Source organism: Nuphar pumila, chromosome 8 (genome assembly GCF_984573655.1).
Source record: "Nuphar pumila chromosome 8, dmNupPumi1.hap1.1, whole genome shotgun sequence".
Classification (NCBI taxonomy): Eukaryota; Viridiplantae; Streptophyta; class Magnoliopsida; order Nymphaeales; family Nymphaeaceae; genus Nuphar; species Nuphar pumila.
Window position 1 is genome coordinate 78,809,946 of NC_143256.1, and position 23,160 is coordinate 78,833,105.

A 23,160-nucleotide genomic window follows, 5' to 3' on the forward strand; every position below is an offset into this window, starting at 1 on the left:
TGAAAATTTGAGAATTTTAATCGAAACTCCAGTCAGACCTGATTTAATATAAAATTTTATAAACCATACCCAACCCATATAATAATCGGACCTTTTGTTAATGCTAAAATGCATTTTCTAATTATGACATGATATTGTTAATGCTAATATACATTTCGTTGTTAATGTTAATTTTTTATTTAATGAATTCTCATGTTTTATTTCTTAGATACTTCAATAGATCAAGTTGTTGCATTAATGTTATTTTTACATGTTAATCTCATATTTTTTCAGTATTTATTTGAGATTTTTTATTTTTTGTTGATTGTTGCTTCATCAATAAAGAAATTTTTTTTATTTATAATTTTAGATATTTTTTATAGTTTTTTTAAGTTTTAAAAAACTTTGACGCTTACGCTTTACGCCTCGCCTCAAATTTTGGTGGGGCGCCTCGCTACGCCTTGACGCTTTTCACAACACTGGCTGGATCAGCTTGTCATTGTTTTCATTGATGACATCCTGATATATTCAAAGAGTGTGGAAGAGCACAGAGGATCATCTTCCAAACATTCAGGGAACATAAGCTTTATGCTATGTTCTCTAAGTATAAGTTCTGGCTCGCTAGGGTGATAATCCTTAGACATGTTATATATCAAAGGGGTATTGAGGTAAATCCAGCAAAGGTGAAGGCAGTGTTGTCTTGGGAACAGCCAAAGATGGTTACAGAGATCAGAAGCTTCTTGGGGTTAGCAGGGTATTATCGCTGATTCATGCAGGACTTCTCTCGTATACCCGATGACGAAGCTACTACAGAAAGGGGTGAAGTTTTGTTTGTCACCTCGTTGCGAGGAGAGCTTCCATGAGCTGAAGAAGAGGTTGACCTCAGCTCGAGTCTTGACCTTACCTTCAGGATTAGGAGGATTCGTGGTGTATAGTGATGCCTCGAGAACCGGCCTGTGTTGTGTCTTGATGCAGCAAGAGAAGGTTATCGCCTTTGTTTCTCTATAACTGAAGGTGCACGAGAAGAACTACCTTACGCACGACTTGGAGTTCGCAGTCGTCGTCTTTGCATTGAAGATTTGGTACCACTATCTTATATAGGGAGCAATTTGAGGTTCTCTCTAACCACAAGAGTCTCAAGTATATCTTCAGGCAGAAGGACTTGAACTTAAAGCAGCGAAATGGTTAGAGTTCCTTAAAAACTATGACTTTACTAGCACCTACCACCCAAGTAAAGTGAATGTAAGTCACAGATGCGCTGAGTAGGAAGACATAGGTTTCGAAGGCCAACTTGATTGGTCGGAGATGGGACTTGCTTAAAGAGTTTTTCAAATGGCAGTCGTTTGAAGACAAAACCGAACGCATCCATTCTGCACGGATGAGAGCACAATCTGACATCATCAATCACATAAAGGAGCCTCAGTTAGCTGATCCGGACTTCGAGAAGTTGTGCGAGAGTGCCCAAAAGCCAAATGCACAGTTTCATCGTGAGAAAGCAGTGTTGTGAAAAGCGTTGAGGCGCAGCGAGGCGCTCCACCAAAATCTGAGGCGAGGCGCAAAGCGTAAGCCTAAAAAACTATAAAAATGATCTAAAATTATAAATAAATAAGAAATGTTTTATTGATGAAGCGCCAACCAACACGAAATAAAAAATCTCAAATAAATACGAAAAAATATGAGATTAACATGTAAAAGTAACATTAATGCAACAACTTGATCTATATAAGTATCTAATTGCATAAATATGAGCATTCATTCAATAAAAAACTAACATTAACAACAAAATGCATATTAGCACTAACAACATCATGTCATAATTAAAAAATGCATGTTAACATTAACAACCAAATGTTAATGTATTTGTCTAGAATTCTTCAAAATGAAAGTGTTAACATTCACAATTACAACTGAAAGTCCCAAAAAACATATAAATGACCAATAGCTCTATGATATGAATTAGGGCCTAGGCTCTTGTTGTGTCTCGTCATCATCAATATTTAAGTCTTCAATATCATCATCTGAAGAATCCATATAAATAGGTTCTTCATCTTCATTCTCTGACTCTTCATCATCTACACTTTCTTCGTCCACGTCTTCAATTACTTCTTTTGCTTTTCTTTTTCCTTCAATAAAAAATCATGTATTAAATATTGATGTTATGTAATTAAAAAAATACATTTATATTCATAGCTAGGTAAAAGGAATATAACTTTACCTCGATCTCTTGAAGACATGTCTTGCCTAGAACCACTTTGTGAAACATGAGGTGAAGTGACTTTTTCAATAGGCACATGCTCAATGGCATTTATGTCGAAGTTCGGATCCAACCATGAATCATCCAACCAATTGGGATCACTTGGCAACACAGGATCTTCCTTCTCCACAATCCACTCATCGTCTGAGTCTATATGATCTAGACATATAGGGTCTTTGGTAGCCCTCCTCTTCATATTTCTCTCTATTAATTTCATATTGTACATTACAAAAACCAATGCATTCATCTTCTCTTGTTCAAGTCTATTCCTTCGTTTTGTATGCACCTATAATTTCAAATCATTGATAATCAAGTATAAGATAATTAAACATATAAAAATATATTTCAAAAATAAAATACAAAGTCACAAACCAATAAGAAAGTACTCCAATTCCTCTCACAGCCCGATGCACTGCATGTCAAACTTAAAATTCGAATTGCAAAATTCATCAACTCAGGATTTCCGTGCCCAAATGAACTCCACAAATCAGCTGCATTCAAATAAAATAATAAAAAATTGATAAAAACATTAAGAATGTCATAATTAACAAAAACATAAAAAAATATTAACAAATAACAACATTATTGCAAACTTACCAGGACTTTTTAATTTTCTTGCTGTAACAGCTGCCTCTCTGCCAAACAAGCCCTTTGCCTTTTTAAATGCATTGATTTGTGTTGTAATTTTCAACCGAATATTTGCATCAGAAATTAATTTTTCAACACAATCATAAAAGCCACCCATAACTTCTCCATCAGGGTTGAAGTTGTCAGCATAATGAAAATGTGGATTTAAATAATAGGCAGTTGCATGCAAAGGCTTATGAAGTTGCAAGTCTCATCGTCTATCAATGATATCCCAAATAGGTTTATATTTTCTTTGGACATTGTCAAGGTTTAAAGCAATTTCCTCCTTCGCTCTATCCATTGCCTCATACAAAAATCCCATAGCAGGTTCGTCTGCATCAACGAGTCACAACACTTTCACGAGAGGTAGTGTAGCTTTAATTGCATGTGATATGGCAGCCCAAAACTTATGATCATTAAGAACAATATAAGAAATGTTCTTAACATCAGATTTCTTATAATAATTAGATGTTCTAAAATTTGAAGATAAGAACATCTACTTTAACTCTTTCTTATAACATCCAATACTATAAAGTGTAAGATATGTTGTGGCAAAACGAGTGACGGTTGGACGCAGAAGTTCTTTCTTCTTTGTGAATTTTCTCATTAAATTTAATACCCATGCATGACTATAAATGTATCTTGCAATTTTTTTTGCCTTTTCCACTGTATCTTTAAAAATTGATATCTTTCCAATATCTTCTAACATAAGATCCAAGCAGTGGGCTGCACATGGTGTCCAAAAACATGTTTTTCCTGCTGTTAACATATTTTCAGCTGCCACATAATTTGGTGCATTATCTGTAATGAATTGCACCACATTACTTTCACCAACTTCTTTAACAACTTCTTCAAACAACTTACACAAATTTGCACCAGTTTTTTTCATGTCGTTGATGTCAACGGACTTCAAAAATATTGTCCCAGATGAGTTGTTCACAAGAAAATTAATTAAGTTTTTTCCTTTCCCATTTGTCCAACCATCTGCCATAATACTGCAACCAACCTTTGGCCACTCTTTTTTGAACTCTTTCAAAATTTCATGAGTACAATCTACCTCGTCCTTCAAAATCCACATTCTGATCTCATGATAAGAAGGTGGTTTGAACCCTCGCCCATAATTTGCAATAGCTTCTACCATTGCACCAAAATATGGACTGTTGCAAAGAGTAAATGATAAGGCATTTGCATAAAAAAATCTACCAATGGCACGACATACATTTTTTCTTTCATCCCTTTTGAAAGCAGTGTTTATTGTGGTTTGTCGTGCTTCTTTGTTCACAAAAAGGTCCATAGGACCAGCTGCACTTGTTTTTGCATCACTACCTGATCCACTAGCTTTTTTATTCACATTATCACCGGTTGATGATCCAAAATAAACACTTCTACTGATATCCAACTTGTTTTGTTCTAACTCTTCTTTCTTTAACCTCTGATCCTTTAGATGATTCTGAAAAAATCTTTTCACGTCAGGTGGAACCGCTTCGCACGTGCTTACACCATGCTTTGTGCCAGCTAAGTGATGTTTTAGCCTATAGATGCCTCATGTAGTTTGTTTATGACAGTAATTGCAAATTACATGTCCTACGAGTTTGAGATATTTAGTAGGATTTGGAGCTTTAACTCCATGATCTCATTCTACATCTTTTGCCATTGTACAATTGCAAAAATACATAACACAAAATATATATTAACATCATGCATTCTGCTGACCACATTACATGAAAACAAATGCAAAATAGACAATCTTGGTGTATAAGCTATGTCACATGGGTGCGGGCGCGGGTGCGGGTGCGGGTGCGGGGATTCGGCACTTCCAAAAAACCCGGGTGCGGGGGTGCGGCAGGGGCAAAAATGTAATAAGTAATATATATATATATATATATATATATATATATATATATATATATATATATATATATAAAGGGGGTTGGGGAATAGGTGGGGTTTTTTTTTAAAAAGGGGGTTGCGGAATAGGCGGGGTTTTTTTTTTAAACTTTGCAGCTGTCAGGCAGCTGCTGTCAGCAGCTGACAGGCAGCTGCTGACAGCAGCTGACAGACAGCTGCTGCAGCTGTGCTGACAGCACAGCTGACAGCTGCTGTCAGCACAACTGACAGCTGCTGTCAGCACAACTGACAGCTGCTGTCAGCAGCTGTGCGTGAAAACTGAAAAACTTACTTTATGCTAGGCAGCTGACAGACTAGCATAAAGTTTTTTAAAAAAAAATTCGAAGCCCATTTGGGCAATTTTTTTTTTTTTTAAATGGACATTAATGATCCTGGGTGCGGTCAACGCACCCAGGATCGAGTTGACCGCACCCGGTGCGGCACCCGCACCCGCGTCGAGTCGCGTCGACGCGGGTGCGGCACCCTCCTAGCCGAATCCCTGTGACATAGTGTATAAGCTATATACGAATCCTAGAAAAAAACATAATTGACAAGAAAAAAATAATAAATATAATTAGGTCAGTTTTTTAATTGGGTCTCAAAGTTCATTTAATAATGCACACACACACATAGTAGAGATAGAGTGGAGGTGGTTTGGATCCCAAATTTCTTCTCAAAAACAAAAAGAAAACACCAACCAACTCCAAGGCACTCCAAACAAATTTTGCATCGATTGAAATGAATACCATCACAAAAAAGCACCAACAAAAGACAAAAAATATCCTTAAAAACACAAATAAAACACCAACGAAATTTGTCTTCCTTTTTTTCGAAGAAAGAAGAGCATGTTAAACCAACAAAATAACCATCCCTAGAATTCAACAAAAAGGTATATCAAGAACTTCTCCGGAGATCAACCCAAGAAATTGTGAAAATGCCGAAAAAAAACATATATTGAATATGCTAAACAGAGCTCTATTACCTCCAATAATCATACGTACAAATGAAGTTGAAGATGATACAAATCAATCCAACAGAGCTAATAGAACTGCAGATATACAAGAGCGACATCAGTTCCTCATGGTCGGATTGATTGTTTCTTTAGCAGGAGACATAGGCAAGGTATGTTGATATTGTGTTTTTTATATTTTAAATTATGATTTTTGAATATTTTAATTTTTTAACGTATTCATTATAGGAAATGAAGGGAGCAGAAGAAATGGTCATGGAGGACAAGACACACGTGATGATGCAGAAAGTTCGCGATCTATTGTTGACTTGAAGAGAAAGAGAAAGATGATAGATTAATGAACTTTTGAATTATTAATTATTTTTTTGATGATGTAGTTGGAGTAATCCAACTTAAAAACTTTTATGTTACTTTTTTGTCATGGTCTTGTAATATTTTGTTGGTTTGATATGTACTTTTATTTTGAATCTTGCATGATAAAGTGAAGTAGTGGATTATGTTAATTTTAATTTTAGAGTTTAGAACTTTGTAGCTTATAATTTACAGTTTAGAAATTTATAGATTAAAATTTTAACCATATCTCTATGTAATCTTTGAGTTTATTGATTTCTCATTTTCTATGTTGCAGAATTTACAACAATCACAACATCAAATAACAAGTCATTTGATTCTTTCGTTGAAAAAAGTACATTTTTTTATCAAATTTAATTATTTTCTTAATGCATTATTTAGTGCTTGCATGCATTTGTTAAATGGTTGCAACAAGAATGCGAATTATGATCTTCTTTTGACGTATGATTTTTTAAATGTTTGACAGTTGCAATATGATGCATTTGTTAGATAATTACAACTTATATTATTTATTTTCTTAGATACATGTTTTATTTTGTTAATGATGACATAAATCTTATTTTTGATAAAAATAAAAATATATAATATCATAATTATATTTCTGATTCTCTTTCGATTCTTATTCGCTTCCCTTTCGCTTCTCACTCGAATCCTATGTCGCTTTCTTCTTCAGTTCCTATGTCGCTTCCTAGGTCGCTTCTGAGATGCTTCCGAGACGCTTCCTGATTCACTCCTAAGTCGTCCCGCACTTCCCGCTTCCTAGAATTTTAGAAGTGCCTCGCTTCCCGCTTCCGCTTCCCGTATCGCTTCCCGCTCTTGCTTCCTCGACTGGCAACTCTGGTAAGGTGCAATACAAGAATTTCTAAAATTATGGGAGTGGGTGAGTGTGAAACACCACACAAGAATGGATGTAAACAGCGCTTTATGTGCCCTACTGTCTCCCTCTCTCTCTTAATTGCCGATAAAATCGGCTCTCTCTCTCTCTCTTCTCTAAAATATCTCCATAAATCACTCCTCTCCTATCTCATTGGCCACAAAGAAAAAGAAAAAAACTTGTGCATGGGTTGGGCGACCTCGTGCATAACATAGTAAACAAAATGTGTTCAAAAGGCATACATATTTCTATGTTTATTCATGTTATTTGTGATAAAAAATAGTATAATCTAGGCCCATCCATATATGATTAAAATCACCCACATAACAGATAACAGGTCGGATCTCAAACTCCCAAACTGGTCTGCCTGTATTCACATATATTCATGAAGCAGGTTACATATGTATTCATGAAGTACCAGTACACTTCTGGAATTACCCATGTTACATGCTTTGATTTGAGTGTGCACCTTCCACATTTTCTACTGCAATTTATCGTTACTTGTGCACAACAGCTTAGCAACTGGGCATTCTTTGACTTGGAATCAGAACAGAAAGCTAAGAGATCTTGATGAAAGGCAGGTCAAAGGCTTCTCATTCTCTCTATACAAGTGAAGCTACTGGAGGGCATGGCAATGAGCACTCAAAGCGGAAATGCACCCTCGACAAGTTATGGTGAAAGTATTTCTTCTAGAGACCTCTCTTGTCCACCAATTTATGAAGGGGAAAAAAGGAAATTAAATAGTTCCATATCTAATATGAAAAGAAATTCGGTTAAGAGTATGGATATCCTAGATGATGGCAATAGATTCAACTGATCGCAGGAAACATATACCCAGCTGCAAGCAAACAGGTTTTCTGGGTGTTTTGTGGAAATTTTGACCATGTAGATGTGTTCATGGATCACATTTTTCAATTAAAAAAAGAAGTGATTTTTTATGCGTTTAATTATTATGAAAATTTTAGGCTGTTGATTTTCAAACCTTATAAAAACTTACCTACCCAAGAGTCTATTCATATAAAATCAAGCATGTATAACACATTAGTATGGTGAGATTTGATAAAAATATGAAAAAATAAACAAAACCTTGAAAAGCCCCGTAGATGCCGGTAGGCATGGATCACAGTAGGCTGCTACACCCTACTATATATATATATATATATATATATATATATATATATATATAAAAAAACTGTGGACAGTTCTGATTTTCAATGTTCTAAGCTGCATTTGATAAATCAGAATCCACAGATGTATTCAGCATGATCCACTGGATAGAAACTAACTCTTGGATTATGCTTTTTCAACAAAAAAGTATGATCTTATGATTCTTAAAACTTATAAAGGTTTTGAGCTATGTCAAATGGGTGCGAGTGCGGGTGCGGGGTGCGGCACTTTCAAAAACCTTGGGTGCGGGGGTGCCGTAGGGCAAAAATGTAAAATATATAATTTTGAAGTTTTAACCGTTAACATTGTCATAATATCATTCATCATGCATGCAATATATCAACCTAAATATCAATCAAATAAGTAAATCAATTACATAAATCAACCTAAATAACAATCAAATAAGTAAAGCAGAAAAGAACTAAATTACATACCAAAAGTATATCCTAAAATGTATGACGGTGAAGTAATGGATCTTAATAATTTTCTTCTTCATCATTAAATGCATCATTAGAAGGAATATTGGGCTCAACTAAATCCATGTTTGTCATGTTGAAATCATGCTCTCCCTCGAAGTCACAGTCTTCTGGGTTTACATCCCAAAATTTGGGTGTTCCTTGTCTGCGTTACAAACCCAATTTGAAAATGTTAAATACAATACAAGTATATTTAAATGAAAAACTAAGAAATAATCAAATAACTAAGAGAGCAAATTAGTACCTGTATTCATCATTGGTTCGCGAAAGTAATCGAAGATTTGAATGAACATATACTAAATTCTTTGCACGCTTGCTGGTGAGTTTGTTTCTCTTCATGTTGTGGATTTGAGAATGTGCTCCAATTTCTTTCCCAACAAGATGAACTAGCAGGCTGCGATAGCAATCTTAATGCAAGACGTTAGAGAAGAGGTGTTTCTGATCCAAATGTTGATCACCATGTGATAGGATCTATATTATCCTCCTCTCTCGCGAATAATGTCGGTCAATATAATCACGAAGATGAAAATTTTCCAAACTCTTGTGTGACTTGATGTAGAAGATATGCTTCTGAAAAAATTCTTGTCATACACATATTTTTATGTCTTGATAGCTCTGGGTCTAAATTTGGAGGGACACGACCAATACCACCTGCCCGCCACTTATTTGCATAATATTTTGGATCAAGAGAATGTGTCACGCAATGCAAAGAAGTGTTGCTCTTATCACATCTTCTGACCAAAATTGAATGAATATGGTTAAAAAATTCTGAATCATCCAATGCAAGATTTTTTTATTCATGCTTGAAAACTATAGCTTTTATTTTTTCAATCATATTATCCTACATTTCATAAACTTTGTGAAGCATGGGCTCATCCTTATCAACTCCTCTTAACATTTCCCAAATAGTTTGCGTAAATTGAAGAAAGTATACCACTAGAAATTTCTTGAGCCTTGATATCATCATCAGCACGACAGAATGTCCAATTTTCATCAGTCACCATGTTAACCAAAGCATTCTTCACCTTTTTAATCTTTTTCATCATCACAATGATGGACGCAAAACGTGTTTCAGCGACCTTCAACAATTTCATGTCAGAATGCCTATTAAATATAGCATTAGCACGATGGTGGTTAACAACACAATTCCTAATGCTTTTGACATTTCTTTCTAAATCTTCAATCTATCAACATAAAGCATATATTTGTGAATTTTCTTCTTCTTTGAGGTTGCATATGCTCTTTAGGGCCAGATTTAAGTTGTGTGCTTCACAGGGAGACCAAAAAATATGAGGGTACTCACTCTCCAAACTCAACACTGCACTTTTACAAACTGGTGCGTTGTCTGTAATGATTTGTATCACTTTCTGATCACCCACTTCTTTTATAACTTCTATAAACAACTCTTTCAAATACTTATTTATATTCTCCAGATGCATCAACTACTTTCAAGAATATTGGGCCACTAAGCGAACAAGCAATGAAATTGATCAGTGGACGCCTTTGAATATTTGTCCATCGATCAGAAACTATAGAAACTCTATTTTGCTCCTATGAATATTTTTTAATCTCCAGCAACCTCTCCACATTTACCCTCTCTTATGCAAGAAGTGTGGTTCGTATTTTTTCTGAGCTTGGAGGCACATAGCCACTCAAATTAAAATTTGCCAAAGATGTTACTAAATCCTTCCAATAAAGATTTCTAGCCGCATTAATTGAGAGTGAACTAGAATAAAAATACCTCCCTACTTTTCTATCCATATTCTCCCTTCCATATGTATTGAATGATGCTTGTATCGTTCCTCTACCTTCTACATTGACTTTTTTTTTTCAGCATCTTCTTGGTGGCTTTCAAATGGCACATTAATTGCACAAGAATCACTAATTGTCTTTCTCTTCTCATATTCTTCTTGTATTGTCTTCGCATTGCCTCATCAACTTTTTTGCATCCTGAAATGTCATGGCCGGGTATCTTCAACAAATATGCTTTCACTCTGGTGTAAGACCCAATAAAATCTCTTTCACAGAGCTTGGATCGAAATCTCTTGTTTCCACCACTTCCTTCTCAAGTTTTTGCAGGCTTATCTACATGTACCCATAGTGGGCTTACATCATCACTCCCACTACAACTATCAAGCAGAACTCACATATGGGGATGAAGATGACGTAAGTCATTTCCCTTTATCCGTCATTTTTGTCCTGAAATCAGAGGGAGCAGGGAGGGGGCTTGGCCCCTCCCCTGCCGGCCCAACAAGAGAGCGAGAGGGAGCGGGGGGCTCGGCCCCTCCCCTGCCGACCCAACAAGAGAGCGAGAGGGAGCAGGGGGGGTCAGCCCCTCCCCTGCCGACCTAACAAGAGCGCAGGGGGAGCAGGGAGGGGGGCTCGGCCCCTCCCCTGCCGATCCAACAAGAGAGCGAGAGAGAGCACGTGGGGCTCGGCCCCTCCCCTACCGACCCAACAAGAGAGCGAGGGGGGGCAGGGAGGGGGGCTCGGCCCCTCCCCTGCCGATCCAACAAGAGAGCGAGAGAGAGCACGTGGGGCTCGGCCCCTCCCCTGCCGACCCAACAAGAGAGCGAGGGGGAGCAGGGAGGGGGGCTCGACCCCTCCCCTGCCGACCCAACAAGAGAGCGAGAGGGTACCTGCGATGAGGGAGAGGAGGAGGTGGCGTCGGGCTCCCCTACGAAACGTCGAGAGGAGAGAAGGCGAGCGAGAGAGCGGAGCTACGCGGGAGAGGAGGAGAGGAGAGGATTAGGGCAAAAAAAAATTGCCCCAATTCTCTTTCGCAGCCCCTTTTGATCGGCCTCAGGAAAAAAAATTAACATTAAAAAATTGGACAAAAACGACCTTGGGTGCGTTGACCGCACCCAGGGTCGTGTTGACAGCACCAGCTGCCGCACACGCATCGCGTCGACGCAGGTGCAACACCTGCTTTGCCAAGTCTATGTGACTTAGGTTTTGAGCCATTCATTTTTGAATCCTTATAAAAACTTGCTCACATGTCATAATCTGATTGATTCAAAAGCCAATTCCCAGTAAACAAACCATGTAGATCACACTTGTAAGGTCAGATACTAAAAACTGTATTAAAAAATTGAAAATTTGACTGTCCACACCCTCCTACCTTTAAGAGGAACTAATACCAATCAATCAATCAATAAATATATATATATATATGCAGAGAGAGAGAGAGAGAGATTTCCTGTAAGTTTTAACAATGCACATAATTTAGACCCTCTTTGCATGTGTTTTTACTTATTGTTAAAAATACACTATAAATAAGAATTTTGTCTTTATATATAATTAGCCTAGGATAAATAAGAAAGAGGGATTGGGGACATGGTGGAGAAGGGGAGCTGGTGATGCTAGCAGTAGTGAGGACACTGAAGAGGGATGGTGTGGTAGTGATGGTGGTGATGGTGGTGATGAAGGCGATGATGGTGGTAAATAGTAGTGGGTAACGGGCCAGCCTGACCTGCTAATGGACTGGTCCAGCCCATCAATGATGGGCCAAGCCAAAGGCCTGATTCGGGCTATCAACAAAAGTGACTATATTTCTCTTACTATGCAAAAGCATGCCTAGCCTGTGTATAGAGAGAGAAGGGGGATGGTCCTACCCTTTTTCCCATTAGGTCCTGTTAGGACCCTCTAAAAATGATACTTTCATGTACTTTTTGCTTTATCTGAACTGTTAGATGTGTTTATCATTGCTTATTTACTAAGAAACAAGCTTTCTTTCAAATTGATTTAAGTTTAAAATATATATATTTTATCATGAAATTTTAGCATAATATCAACCATTGATTTTTGTACCTCTTTAAAATACACATCTTAGCATAAGTCTTAATCAAATACACGTTCTCTATTGAGTAAACAATGATAAACACATCTAACAGTACAGATCAAGCAAAAAATACTCGAACATACGATTTTTGGAAGGTCCTAACAAGACCTAATGAAAAAAGGGGTATGACCATTCCTCGTCTCATATGTATATATATATAGAAAGGGGGGCCATCCAACCAAAGGAAGGTTCAAAATCCACAACCGATGTCGATCAGATGGCTTTCCTTCTCCAATGTTTAAGTTTTCCATAAGTAGGACCTTATATATTTGTTATTTATAATTTATTTAGCAAGAAATATGCTTTAAGAGAAGACTTTATGACATCTAGACATGTTTCACAATGCATCTAAAACTTTACAATACAAAGTATTGTGGGCCATTGTTTTTTAGTGCTTTCAAAAATGCATCTAAATATTGAAAATTCTTAATCTAAAACATATTGCTTACTAAATAAATGATAAAATCTAATATGTAAAGTTTGATCAATGAAATCTTGATCTTTTCTTCCATGGTTTTCTTCTTGTTCTTTGCCATAACGCCCATTCCAGGAGGAGTTGGAAGAGGAATTCCCAATTCTTACACGGATTTGACTGATCGGACCTGATCAGTGAGATGATGAACCTTTGAGTGAAGAAAAAAAGCCTCGCACATAGCTTGTTTTAGCTTGGCAGAGAAGGAACGTCGTCGATCATCATCGGTTGTAGATTTTGGACCTTCCTTTGGTTGGACGATATTTATTTATTTATTTATTTATTTATTGGTTCCTCCATCTTACATTTTTATTTTTTAGTTCTCTTTTTTCAGAATCTGACATGACAAACTTGATCTATATAGCACGAATAGGCTTTTGGATTATCCAAGTATGACATGCGAGCAGGTTTTCACAAGGCTTCAAAAATCAAGGTCTCATAATTTTTATAAATTTAAAGACTCAAAAAATCATATTTTCCATACAAAAAACATGATTCAACAGTTGATTCCTAGCAAATGGATCATGTTGAACACATCTGTGGGTGAAATTTACTAAACATGGCTTAAAACATCAAAAATCAGCAATGCCCACACCATCAAGACAGTTAGGAGGAACCAAGTATCCTATATATGTATATGTATTTTTTTTTCTAGAGAAAAAAGCAAAGAGAAGGGGTCTCTCTCTCTCTCTCTCTCTCTCTCTCTCTCTCTCTCTCTCTCTCTCTCTCTCTCTCTCTCTCTCAACCATCCGAAGAGAAGAAGAAAAAGAAACAGCTGGAATGCCTAAGCAAGCTTAGCACTTTTGACTACACAGACTTTCCCAACAAACTAGTGATGGAAATCGGCAAAAGTCACTATTTATAAAACAACTATAAAACTAATATTGGTAGTCTCCAACTACCTCAAGCAACTCATGATGACTAATAAAATCCTAATATGTCATCCACCTGTCTTTTTTGTGAGATCAAGAAAAAAAAGATTTGCATTTGAGAACTAGCAAGAAACGAGTAGATAACAATTATGCACAAAACCAGGCTTTGCAAATATAATCAGAACAATGCTAATACATAGCAAGGTTGAACAAACAAACTAGAGATACTGAAGCACTTAGGGAACTTACAGTCGCATCATCATCCATGGCTACACTGCAATAACTAAAAAGGAAAAAAATTAATTAGACTCCTCCAACTACTTGAAGAATACAGTGCATTCTGGTAACCATAAAAGTACATCCACATAAGTGAAATGAAACAGATATATTAACTACAATCATATCAAATGCCATGTGCTAACAATCCAAGCTATTATAAATCTAGAAATGCAGCAAGAGTTCAATACCAAGTGAAAATTCTATACCCAACCAATTGTCTATACTAACATTTGCAACCGACCTAAGCGTACATCTAAACTGGAAGAACACTCCATTCATCCTTATAGACTGATTCACATAAGCACCAAAATATAAAATGGAATGTGGTGGTCAATTGTCAAAAAGCCACTTGTTAATTCTGATGCATTGCAATACTGCACCGTTAACCATTGGAGCTATCGAAATTACAACAATTTCCCAATACTAAGATACGAGTTTGTAATATTAAAATGCCAGACTGTTAACAATTGGGGCTGCATAATATTGAACAAGTGCCTAATGTTAACCATAGTCACCTATATCATTCAAGACAATTTCTCGCTGAGGGTTTTCCTCAGAGTTTTTTTTCATGTGGTTTTTGTCTGAAATTTTTTGAGTTTTATAAAAATGAATAAATATACAAATAATAAATATAAGAAAATAATAGGTTTTCTTACATTTTTCTTGCAAAAATGTAAAAACACAAGTTTGAAAAGTTTTTAAAATACAAAAAATTAAGCTTAAAATCATAGTCAAAGATATCGCCGATATTTTGAAAATATTGCAATATTAAAGCTGTAAAATGGAAAACGATATTTAAGGTAAAATATCGCAATATTTACAAAATATCGGCAATTTATATATATCAGTATATTATCACAATAATATCGTTGTCACAACCCAGCAGCAGATACTTTTTTAAAACTGTTCGTGTAGGGGTATTTGGGGACTTTTGAAAAAAAAAGGAATACATATGTTGTTATTGATTTTTTAAAAGGTTACTTTTGGTATAAAATTTATAACTTTTTCCTTTATGGTTTAACTTTAAGTCTTTCAAGTAAAGGGGGTCTTTTGACCTAGAACCCCGATAATCCACAATCAGGGCTGCAACAAGGAAAGAAAGAAGGAAGAGAAAGGGAAGGAAGAAAAGAAGAAAGGAAGAGGGAGGAAGGAAAAGAAGAAAGGAAAGGGAGGTTGTCCGTGGCAGACCTGCGAGAGGGGAAGAAAGAAGTAAGAAAAGAAAGAAGAAAAAAAAGGGGAAGGGAAAGAAGAAAAGATAGAGGAAGGGAATATCCTGCATATTTAGGTTGCTTATGTCATATTATGGCTCCTTTGTTTTACAACTATTTTTTTCAATCTTTTTGTTTTATTTTTTATTTTTCGAGAATTTTTTGAGATTTATTGAAAAACCTATAATATCCCGATATTATACCTCAATGAGATATAGCCGATATTGATATTTGTGACTATGCTTAATGTAGAAGAGAAAAAGAGGTAAAGAGAGAAGTCTAAAATCATGTATTAGGTCTAATCTCTACTTGTTTAAATAGAGATCAGCCATAAGAAAGAAATTACATATGGGTCCCTCATTATTTAGAGAATACCAAAAACAGACTTAAGTAAAACTTTAAGAGCTCGACTTATTCAGAGGTCGACTTTTTTTAACACCCCCTAGTGCTGGAGCATAAATATCAATCATGCTCAGCTTGCCGCAACATTTTGAGAAACTGAACCTCGCAAGAGGCTTTGTAAAAATATCTGCAACTTGATCCTCAAGGATTACATGCTTGGTAGATATATGTCCAGCTTGAACCATATCTCTTATGTAATGGCAGTCAACTTCAATATGTTTTATCCTCTCATGAAATACTGGATTATTTGCTATATATGTAGCCGCCTTGTTATCACACATCATCACCATAGGAGATGAAACCTTCACTTGAAGATCAGTCAACATAGTTCGAATCCACATCAATTCAGCTGCAGTTTGGGCCATAGCCCTATAATCAGATTCGGCACTCGACCTAGCGACCACGGTTTGCTTCTTGCTTCTCCAAGAAATTAAGTTTCCTCCAACAAATACATAGAATCATGTGGTAGATTTTCTATCCTCTACAGCCCCAACATAATCAGCATCAGACTAAGCAACTACCTCTAGAGTACCCCCCTTTTTGAATAATAATCCTTTTCCAGAGGGAAGATTTTAAATACCTGAGTATCATCATTGTGGCATTCCAGTGTATCTTTGTCGGTTTGTCCATGAATTGGCTAACCTTGCTTAGAGCCACAGCAATATCAGGTCTAGTCAATGTCATATACAGTAACTTCCCTACCAACGAGCGATAACTCCTGCTATCGAAGGATTTTGACCCCTCATCCAATAAATGAACTTTGTGATCCATGGGAATATTTGTTGGTTTAGCTCTCAACATTTTTGTCTCTTTTAATAGATCAAGCACATACTTTCGTTGAGACAAAACCACTCCCTCACTGCTCCTGACCACTTCTATGCCAGGAAAGTATCTAAGTGGACCAAGGTCTTTGGTAACAAAATGTTTTTGAATATGAGCCTTTGTAGCTGCAATTTCTTTCATGTTATCTCATGTAAGGATGATGTCATCCACATATACTACCATAACGACTAGGCCTGAGTTAGTTTTCTTAATAAATAATGAGTGGTCTGACGCTGACTTATCAAAACCAAACTTTGACATCACATCAAACAACTTTTGAAACCATGCACGAGGACTTTGCTTCAGCCCATATATCGTCTTTCTTAATCTGCACACCTTCTGACACTCCCCCTCAACCTCGAACGCAGGAGGTTGTTGCATGTATACTGTCTCAGACAGATCCCTATATAGGAAGACATTTTTCACATCTAGTTGACACAAACTCAATCCATGATGAACAGCTACCGAGAGAACAAGACGGATGGGCCCATCCGCGCGACAGGAGAAAATGTCTCAAAGAAATCAACACCATATGTCTGAGTATAACCTTTTGCTACTAACTTGTCCTTATATCTTTCAATTGAACCATCTGAATTGTACTTAATGGTATATACCCATTTGCATCCAACGATGTCCACATCCACTAAGGGATCAACAAGGTCCCATGTCTGTTGAGATAGTAAAGCGTCCATTTCATCTTGCATAGCCTACTTCCACCTGCTATCGAGAACGGCCGTTTGATAACTCTGAGAAATAGTTTCAGCAGATAAAGCTGAGATAAATGCTTTCATCTGATTACCAATTCTAGCGTCTGACACAAACTGAGACATAGGATATAAGGTACATTGTTGTGTCCCCTTTCGTAGAACTATTGGCATGTTATCATCAATGTGAATGTCATTGCTATCAGGAACACTTACCTCAGGAAAAGAAGAGGATGGAGGCTCTGGAGGAGGTGGAGTTTTATGCGCATACACCAATGGAGGATTGTAAAACTGTGAGGTAGGTGGAGATGAAGATGGAGTTGGATTCGGTAATGGGGACACCGATTCCAAAAGAAAAGGAGGAACAGGAAGAGGAAAGGAGTCATCTTGATCGGTTTGCAACTGAGCATCAGTACTGGAATAATATGGAATAGTCTCCAAGAAAGATACATCCGCACATACTCCCGACGAGAAATCGAATCATAACATCGATACCCCTTTTGATTCTTTGGATAGCCTATAAACATACACTTAGTAGCTTGAGTGGCTAATTTATCACGGTCAGGTCCAAGTCTATGCACAAAACAAACGCACCCAAATACCTTGGGCGAAAGAGAGAAGAGAGGTCCATTAGGATACAGGATTTGCAAAGGAATTTGGTCTTCCACGGATGATGAAGGCATGCGGTTGATCAAATAACAAGTTGTGATAAGCACATCACCCCAATATGAAGCAGGAACATTGGATTAAATCATAAGGGTGCGGGCTACATCAAGGAGATGTTTGTGTTTTCGCTCAGCCACCCCCATTTTCTTGGGAAGTATAGGCACAAGTGGTTTGGGGTTGAATGCCATGGTCTTAATAAAATTGCAATAGAGCTTTGGTTTTAAACTCAAGAGCATTATCAGTGCGAATAATCTTGACAACAGATTCAAACTGAGTTTTTATTTCAATAACTAATGATTTAAGGATACTAAGAACTTCGGATCTTTCTTTTATTAAGAATACCCAAGACAACTTAGAAAAATCATCGACAATAACAAAGTAATAACGACGGTAGGAATCTTACTGGGACCTCATACATCCGCATGAAGAAGTTCAAAGACCTTATGACTGAACTGACTCTGACCAAAAGGAAACAAACTTCGATGATGCTTGCCCAACTGACATGCTTCACATTGGAACGATGTAGTAGACAAAATTTGAGGAATGACACGACGAAGCTTCGACAATGAAGGATGTCCGAGACGACGATGCCACTAAACCGGACTCGAGGAAGAATCGAGTGCAGCATAAATGTTTCCCACAGGATGATGTAGATAGTAGACTTCATTTTCTTCGTAGCCTCCACCAATCTTCTTCCCCGTCAGCAAATCCTGAAAATGACAGCACACAGGATCAATTATCACTCTACAATTTAGCTCTTTTGTAAGGCAACTCACCGATAATAAACTTTGAGGAAATGAAGGAGCATGAAGAACATTTTTCAACTGCAAGAGGATATAGAGATATTTCCCTGACCAAGAACCAGGGAGGAACTCCCATCAGCTAATGAGACTTCCCGATGTGCAGTAATAACCTTTAGATCTGAAAAAATTTGAGAGTTTCCACATAGATGCATGGTTTTAAAACCCGTGACTCGGAACTCGATTCGTTCTTTATGGACTCGTGACTCGGCGGGTCAACTCGGTGACTCGGACCGGATTTTGTTAACTTTTGATTTTAAAAGAAAAACAATATATAAATTATCATTTAAACATATAAAAGTTTGTAGAATGACTTAATTACTAGTGTAATTGATTAATAAGTAAAATAGCATCAAGTAAAACTATATCTAACTTATAATTACTCATCTAATAGCAAGAAATCGAACAACCAAGAAAAACAATAATTCAATATTTCAATAGAAATAAGCCCTAAAGTAAAGTTAAGTTACAAAGTTCATAAATATAAAGTTAATGATCATAACACAATGACAAAATCAAATTTCAAACATCCAAAATTCATTCACTTTTACAAAATGTGATATCTCAATTCTCAAGTCAAGAGTCAATGACTCAAATCTCAAATAGAGGCGAAGTGCTATTATTTGGAACTTCATTTGAATCAATTCTTGAGTTAATTGGAGTACTAGTGGTTGCATTTTCCCTTGCATCTTCATCTTCAACTCCATCACCACCTTCATCATCAATAAGATTAGCTTCTTCAATGTTTTCAACTTCCATCTCCAAGTCTCTTAAGAAATCCTTCATTCAATACAATATGACACACTTGAGTTAACATGCAATAGAGAAAGACAAAAAACTAAATTAAAAAAAAATTAATCAAGTTAAAATATCAAACAAACTTTTACCTCATCTCCATCTAAAACTCCTTCTTGCATGACCCATTCATCCATTGGTGTTTGCAAATATATATTGTCCAAAGAAATTGGGTCAAGACGTGTTTTCTTTAATTGCTTTTCTTTCAGACGTAAATTATAATGGACAAACACTAAGTCATTAAGTTTCTTTTGAGCTAATCTATTTCTTCTCTTAGTGTGAATTTGATCAAAGGTACTCCAATTTCGTTCACATCCAGATGAAGAACATGTTTGACTAAGTATACGAATAGCAATTTTTTGAAAATCGGGGGCACATATTCCATGCATTTTCCACCACATTGCTGCATAAAGCCAAAACACACAAAAATGAAAAGTTGATTAAAGAAATATTCTTTTGCACAACACAACAATAATGTTAAAGATAAATCACCTGGCTTATGCTCATCTCTAGTCATAACAGCTATATAAGTACCAAAATCTGCACTTGCGTCTTCAAATAACTCAAGTTGCTTGCGTGCTCTTACTCTAGCTGAAATATTTGGCTCCAACTTCTCAATACATTTAATTAAACCACGCCTTACTTCAGGATGCTTTGTGAATTACATGAAATAGTGCAAATAGTCAAATACATTAAATTGATAATTGATAAAAGAAAGTTCATATTCAAAATTTAAAATAATTAATAAAAAGATATAAACAAATACATACCTTAGAAAATTGTGGACTATAGTGGTATTTGGGATTGAGATAGTATGTTGCTGCATGAAGAGGGTGATGAAGTTGATTTTCCCAACGATTGTCAATTATTTTCCAATAAGGTTTATATTTTTTCTCCTCGTTGTCATGAATTTATTTTATAGCCTCTTTGGCTCTATCCATAGCTTCATAAAGATAACCCATTGTAGGATTTTCTTCTCCATCAACCATTCTCAAAACTTTGACCAGAGGTTCTATAGTTTTAACAGTTGATTCTACGACTCTCCAAAAATTACTATTCAATATAATATCATCCATCTCTTTTCCCTCAGCAAATGATGAATATTTAGAATTGTTTCATTCATCTGCTGCCATCATTTTTCTAAGACCACTTCGATGTTCGAGCAAAGATTGAAGCATGATAAAATTAGTGGCAAATCTTGTAGTAACTGGTCTTAGAATTTCTTTCTTATTAGAAAATTGAGTCCTCATTACGTTCAAAACAAAAGTATGATTGTAGATGAACTTCGTGATCCTTTTTCCTTTTTCAACACATCCAGCTATGCTTTTTATCTTAGACAAATCTTCAAGCATGAGATCTATGCAATGAGCTGCACAAGGAGTCCAAAATATGGTTTTCCTCCTATCCTCCAACATCTTTCCAGCTGCTTGATAGTTGGCTGCATTATCTGTGATTACCTGCCATTTTTTAATTTCAAAACATTATTAACATACTAGACAAATTATAAATAGCAATGTTCAATAGAAAATTACAAAAGAACAAAATGATATACCTGAACAGCATTCTCTGCACCTACTGTTTCCACCACTTCATCAAATAATTTTAATAATTTTTCTCGATTCTTCACGATACTTGTTGCATCAACTGATTTCAAGAAGTAAATACCCCTTGGACAATGAACCAAAAAATTTATCAATGTCCTTTGTGTTGCATCTTTCCAACCATCAGCCATAATAGAACAACCCATTTCAGCCCAAGACTCCTTATATTCTTTGAAATAATCATCAATTTTTTTAATTTCTTCTTGTAATAATCTTCCAGAAATCTCAGATGAAGAAGGCGGCTTCAATCTCATTCCTACTGAGGAACAAACTTCAATCATCTTTGTAAAATAAGGAGAATTGGCTGCGTTGAAAGGAATGGCTGAATGATAAAAAAATCTCGCAATAGCTGAACATAACCTATCTCTAGCTTTTCTATCCAAAGCTGCTTTTATTCCAAGTTGTTTCATTGATGGAGACCCTGCCTTCACTTGAACAAAAGCATCAAGATTATGCTTTTGGGCATCATTCATCAATTTTTTCCCTTTTATATATCTTTTCTCAGTAGACTCATCACTTTCATATCACAAGTCCATATCATTATCATTTACTTCAACAAAGGAATCAATCTCATTTACAATATTTCTCTTATATAATTTGTGTTCCTTAAATGACTCCAAATCCTTACGAATTTTTTTTCTTACAGATTCTTCGACTTTGTCGCATGGTTCCACCTCTCCTTTAATACCAGCAAGATGATACTTAAGTCTATTAATGCCACCACTCATTTGTTTTGTACACCAAGTACATTGTACCCTCTTCTTTTTCTTATCAAATGGTAAACCAAAATCCCACACAGGGTCCTTTCCTTTGGTGAATGTTGTTGGAGTCCTTGAAGATCCTTCTTCTGACATTTCTTTGATGATTTGATAAATCTAAACTGTTAAATTTGAAAAGTTAAAAACAATGATACGGTTAGTAGATTATGTACAAAGTTATGATTCCATCATTCCACACAGGGTCCTTGACTCCTTGTCATGCCATGTTTCCCCTAACACGTTGCAAAAATCATGTACTTTTAAGATAGACAAGAAGAACTGCTAGAAGAACAAAGGGTTACACATAGGACATTTAGATGATATTCCGGCGAGATCAGAGAAAAAAACAAAACAGTAAATTATGGAGGAAGAATACAGGAAATTCAAGAAATTAACACATAGGAAATTAAAAAGAATCTAAAAACAGTAAAATCAGTAAAAACAAAACAAAGAATTAACAAAACAGAAATTGAAATGTATTGAAAAACAGACAATGCATGTAATGAAAGACAGGAAGTTCAGTAAAATAAAAAAAATGATACTTAGCAAAACGAAGAGCAAAACTCAGTAAAATAACAAAACAAAAAAATAAACTTAGTAAAATGAAAACTAACAGAAATTCTGGAAAACAAACTGCAAATAAAAAAAACAAAAATATGAAATTACCGAAACTAAAACAACAAATGCAATGAGATTGAGACTAATGATACACAGAAATGAACATACGACAAATAATGAACTGAAATAAAAAAAAAACCACCAAATTTGAAATGCAGGTAAAAAAATTTGCAGATATGAGAAACTGCTCTAATACAGGATGAACAAATGATTCAACAATGAGATTAAACAGAAAGCAATTAATGCAGGGAAAATGCGGATAAAAATGAAAATACAAAGCAATAGAAATGACATGCGAAAATGAAAACTTAGAGGAATGTTGTGCAACTCACCGTATAATGCATGGTACTGAGGCGTACGCCTCAGGTACAGAGGCGTACGCCTCAGGTACTGTCTCATAACATAAGACTCAACGCCTCGCTTCGCCTCAGTGTGCATACAACATACATACCTTCGCAAATCTCTCCGAAAAAACTCGCCGGAAAATCTGCACTCGTCGGAATATCGCGCGGCACACTGTTTTTGCTGGAGAAGATTCGTCGGATTTGCAACGACGCCTTACTGTTCACACTTCATTGTCGATGTGTTTGCTTCGTTCCCAAAAAAATAACGATACATACCTTCACAAATCTCGTCGGAAAATCGTGCCGAAAAATCTCGCCGGAATATCGCGCAGCGACACACTGTTTTGGCTGGAGAAGATGCGTCGGATTAGCAACGACGCCTTAATGTATTTA

At 36.2% G+C, this 23,160-nt stretch overlaps 1 protein-coding gene across 2 annotated transcripts in view; it reads right to left on the reverse strand.

Annotated features, from left to right (window-relative positions):
• Positions 1-23,160, reverse strand: part of LOC149829991 (uncharacterized) — a 67,070-nt gene that overhangs the window by 14,679 nt on the left and 29,231 nt on the right. For both annotated transcript variants that reach the window (XM_090016223.1, XM_090016224.1), the window contains one exon: positions 14,020-14,053. In XM_090016223.1, the coding sequence (XP_089872349.1) occupies positions 14,020-14,037 (18 nt within the window). In that variant the 5' untranslated portion in view covers positions 14,038-14,053. The remainder of the gene's footprint in view (positions 1-14,019; positions 14,054-23,160) is intronic.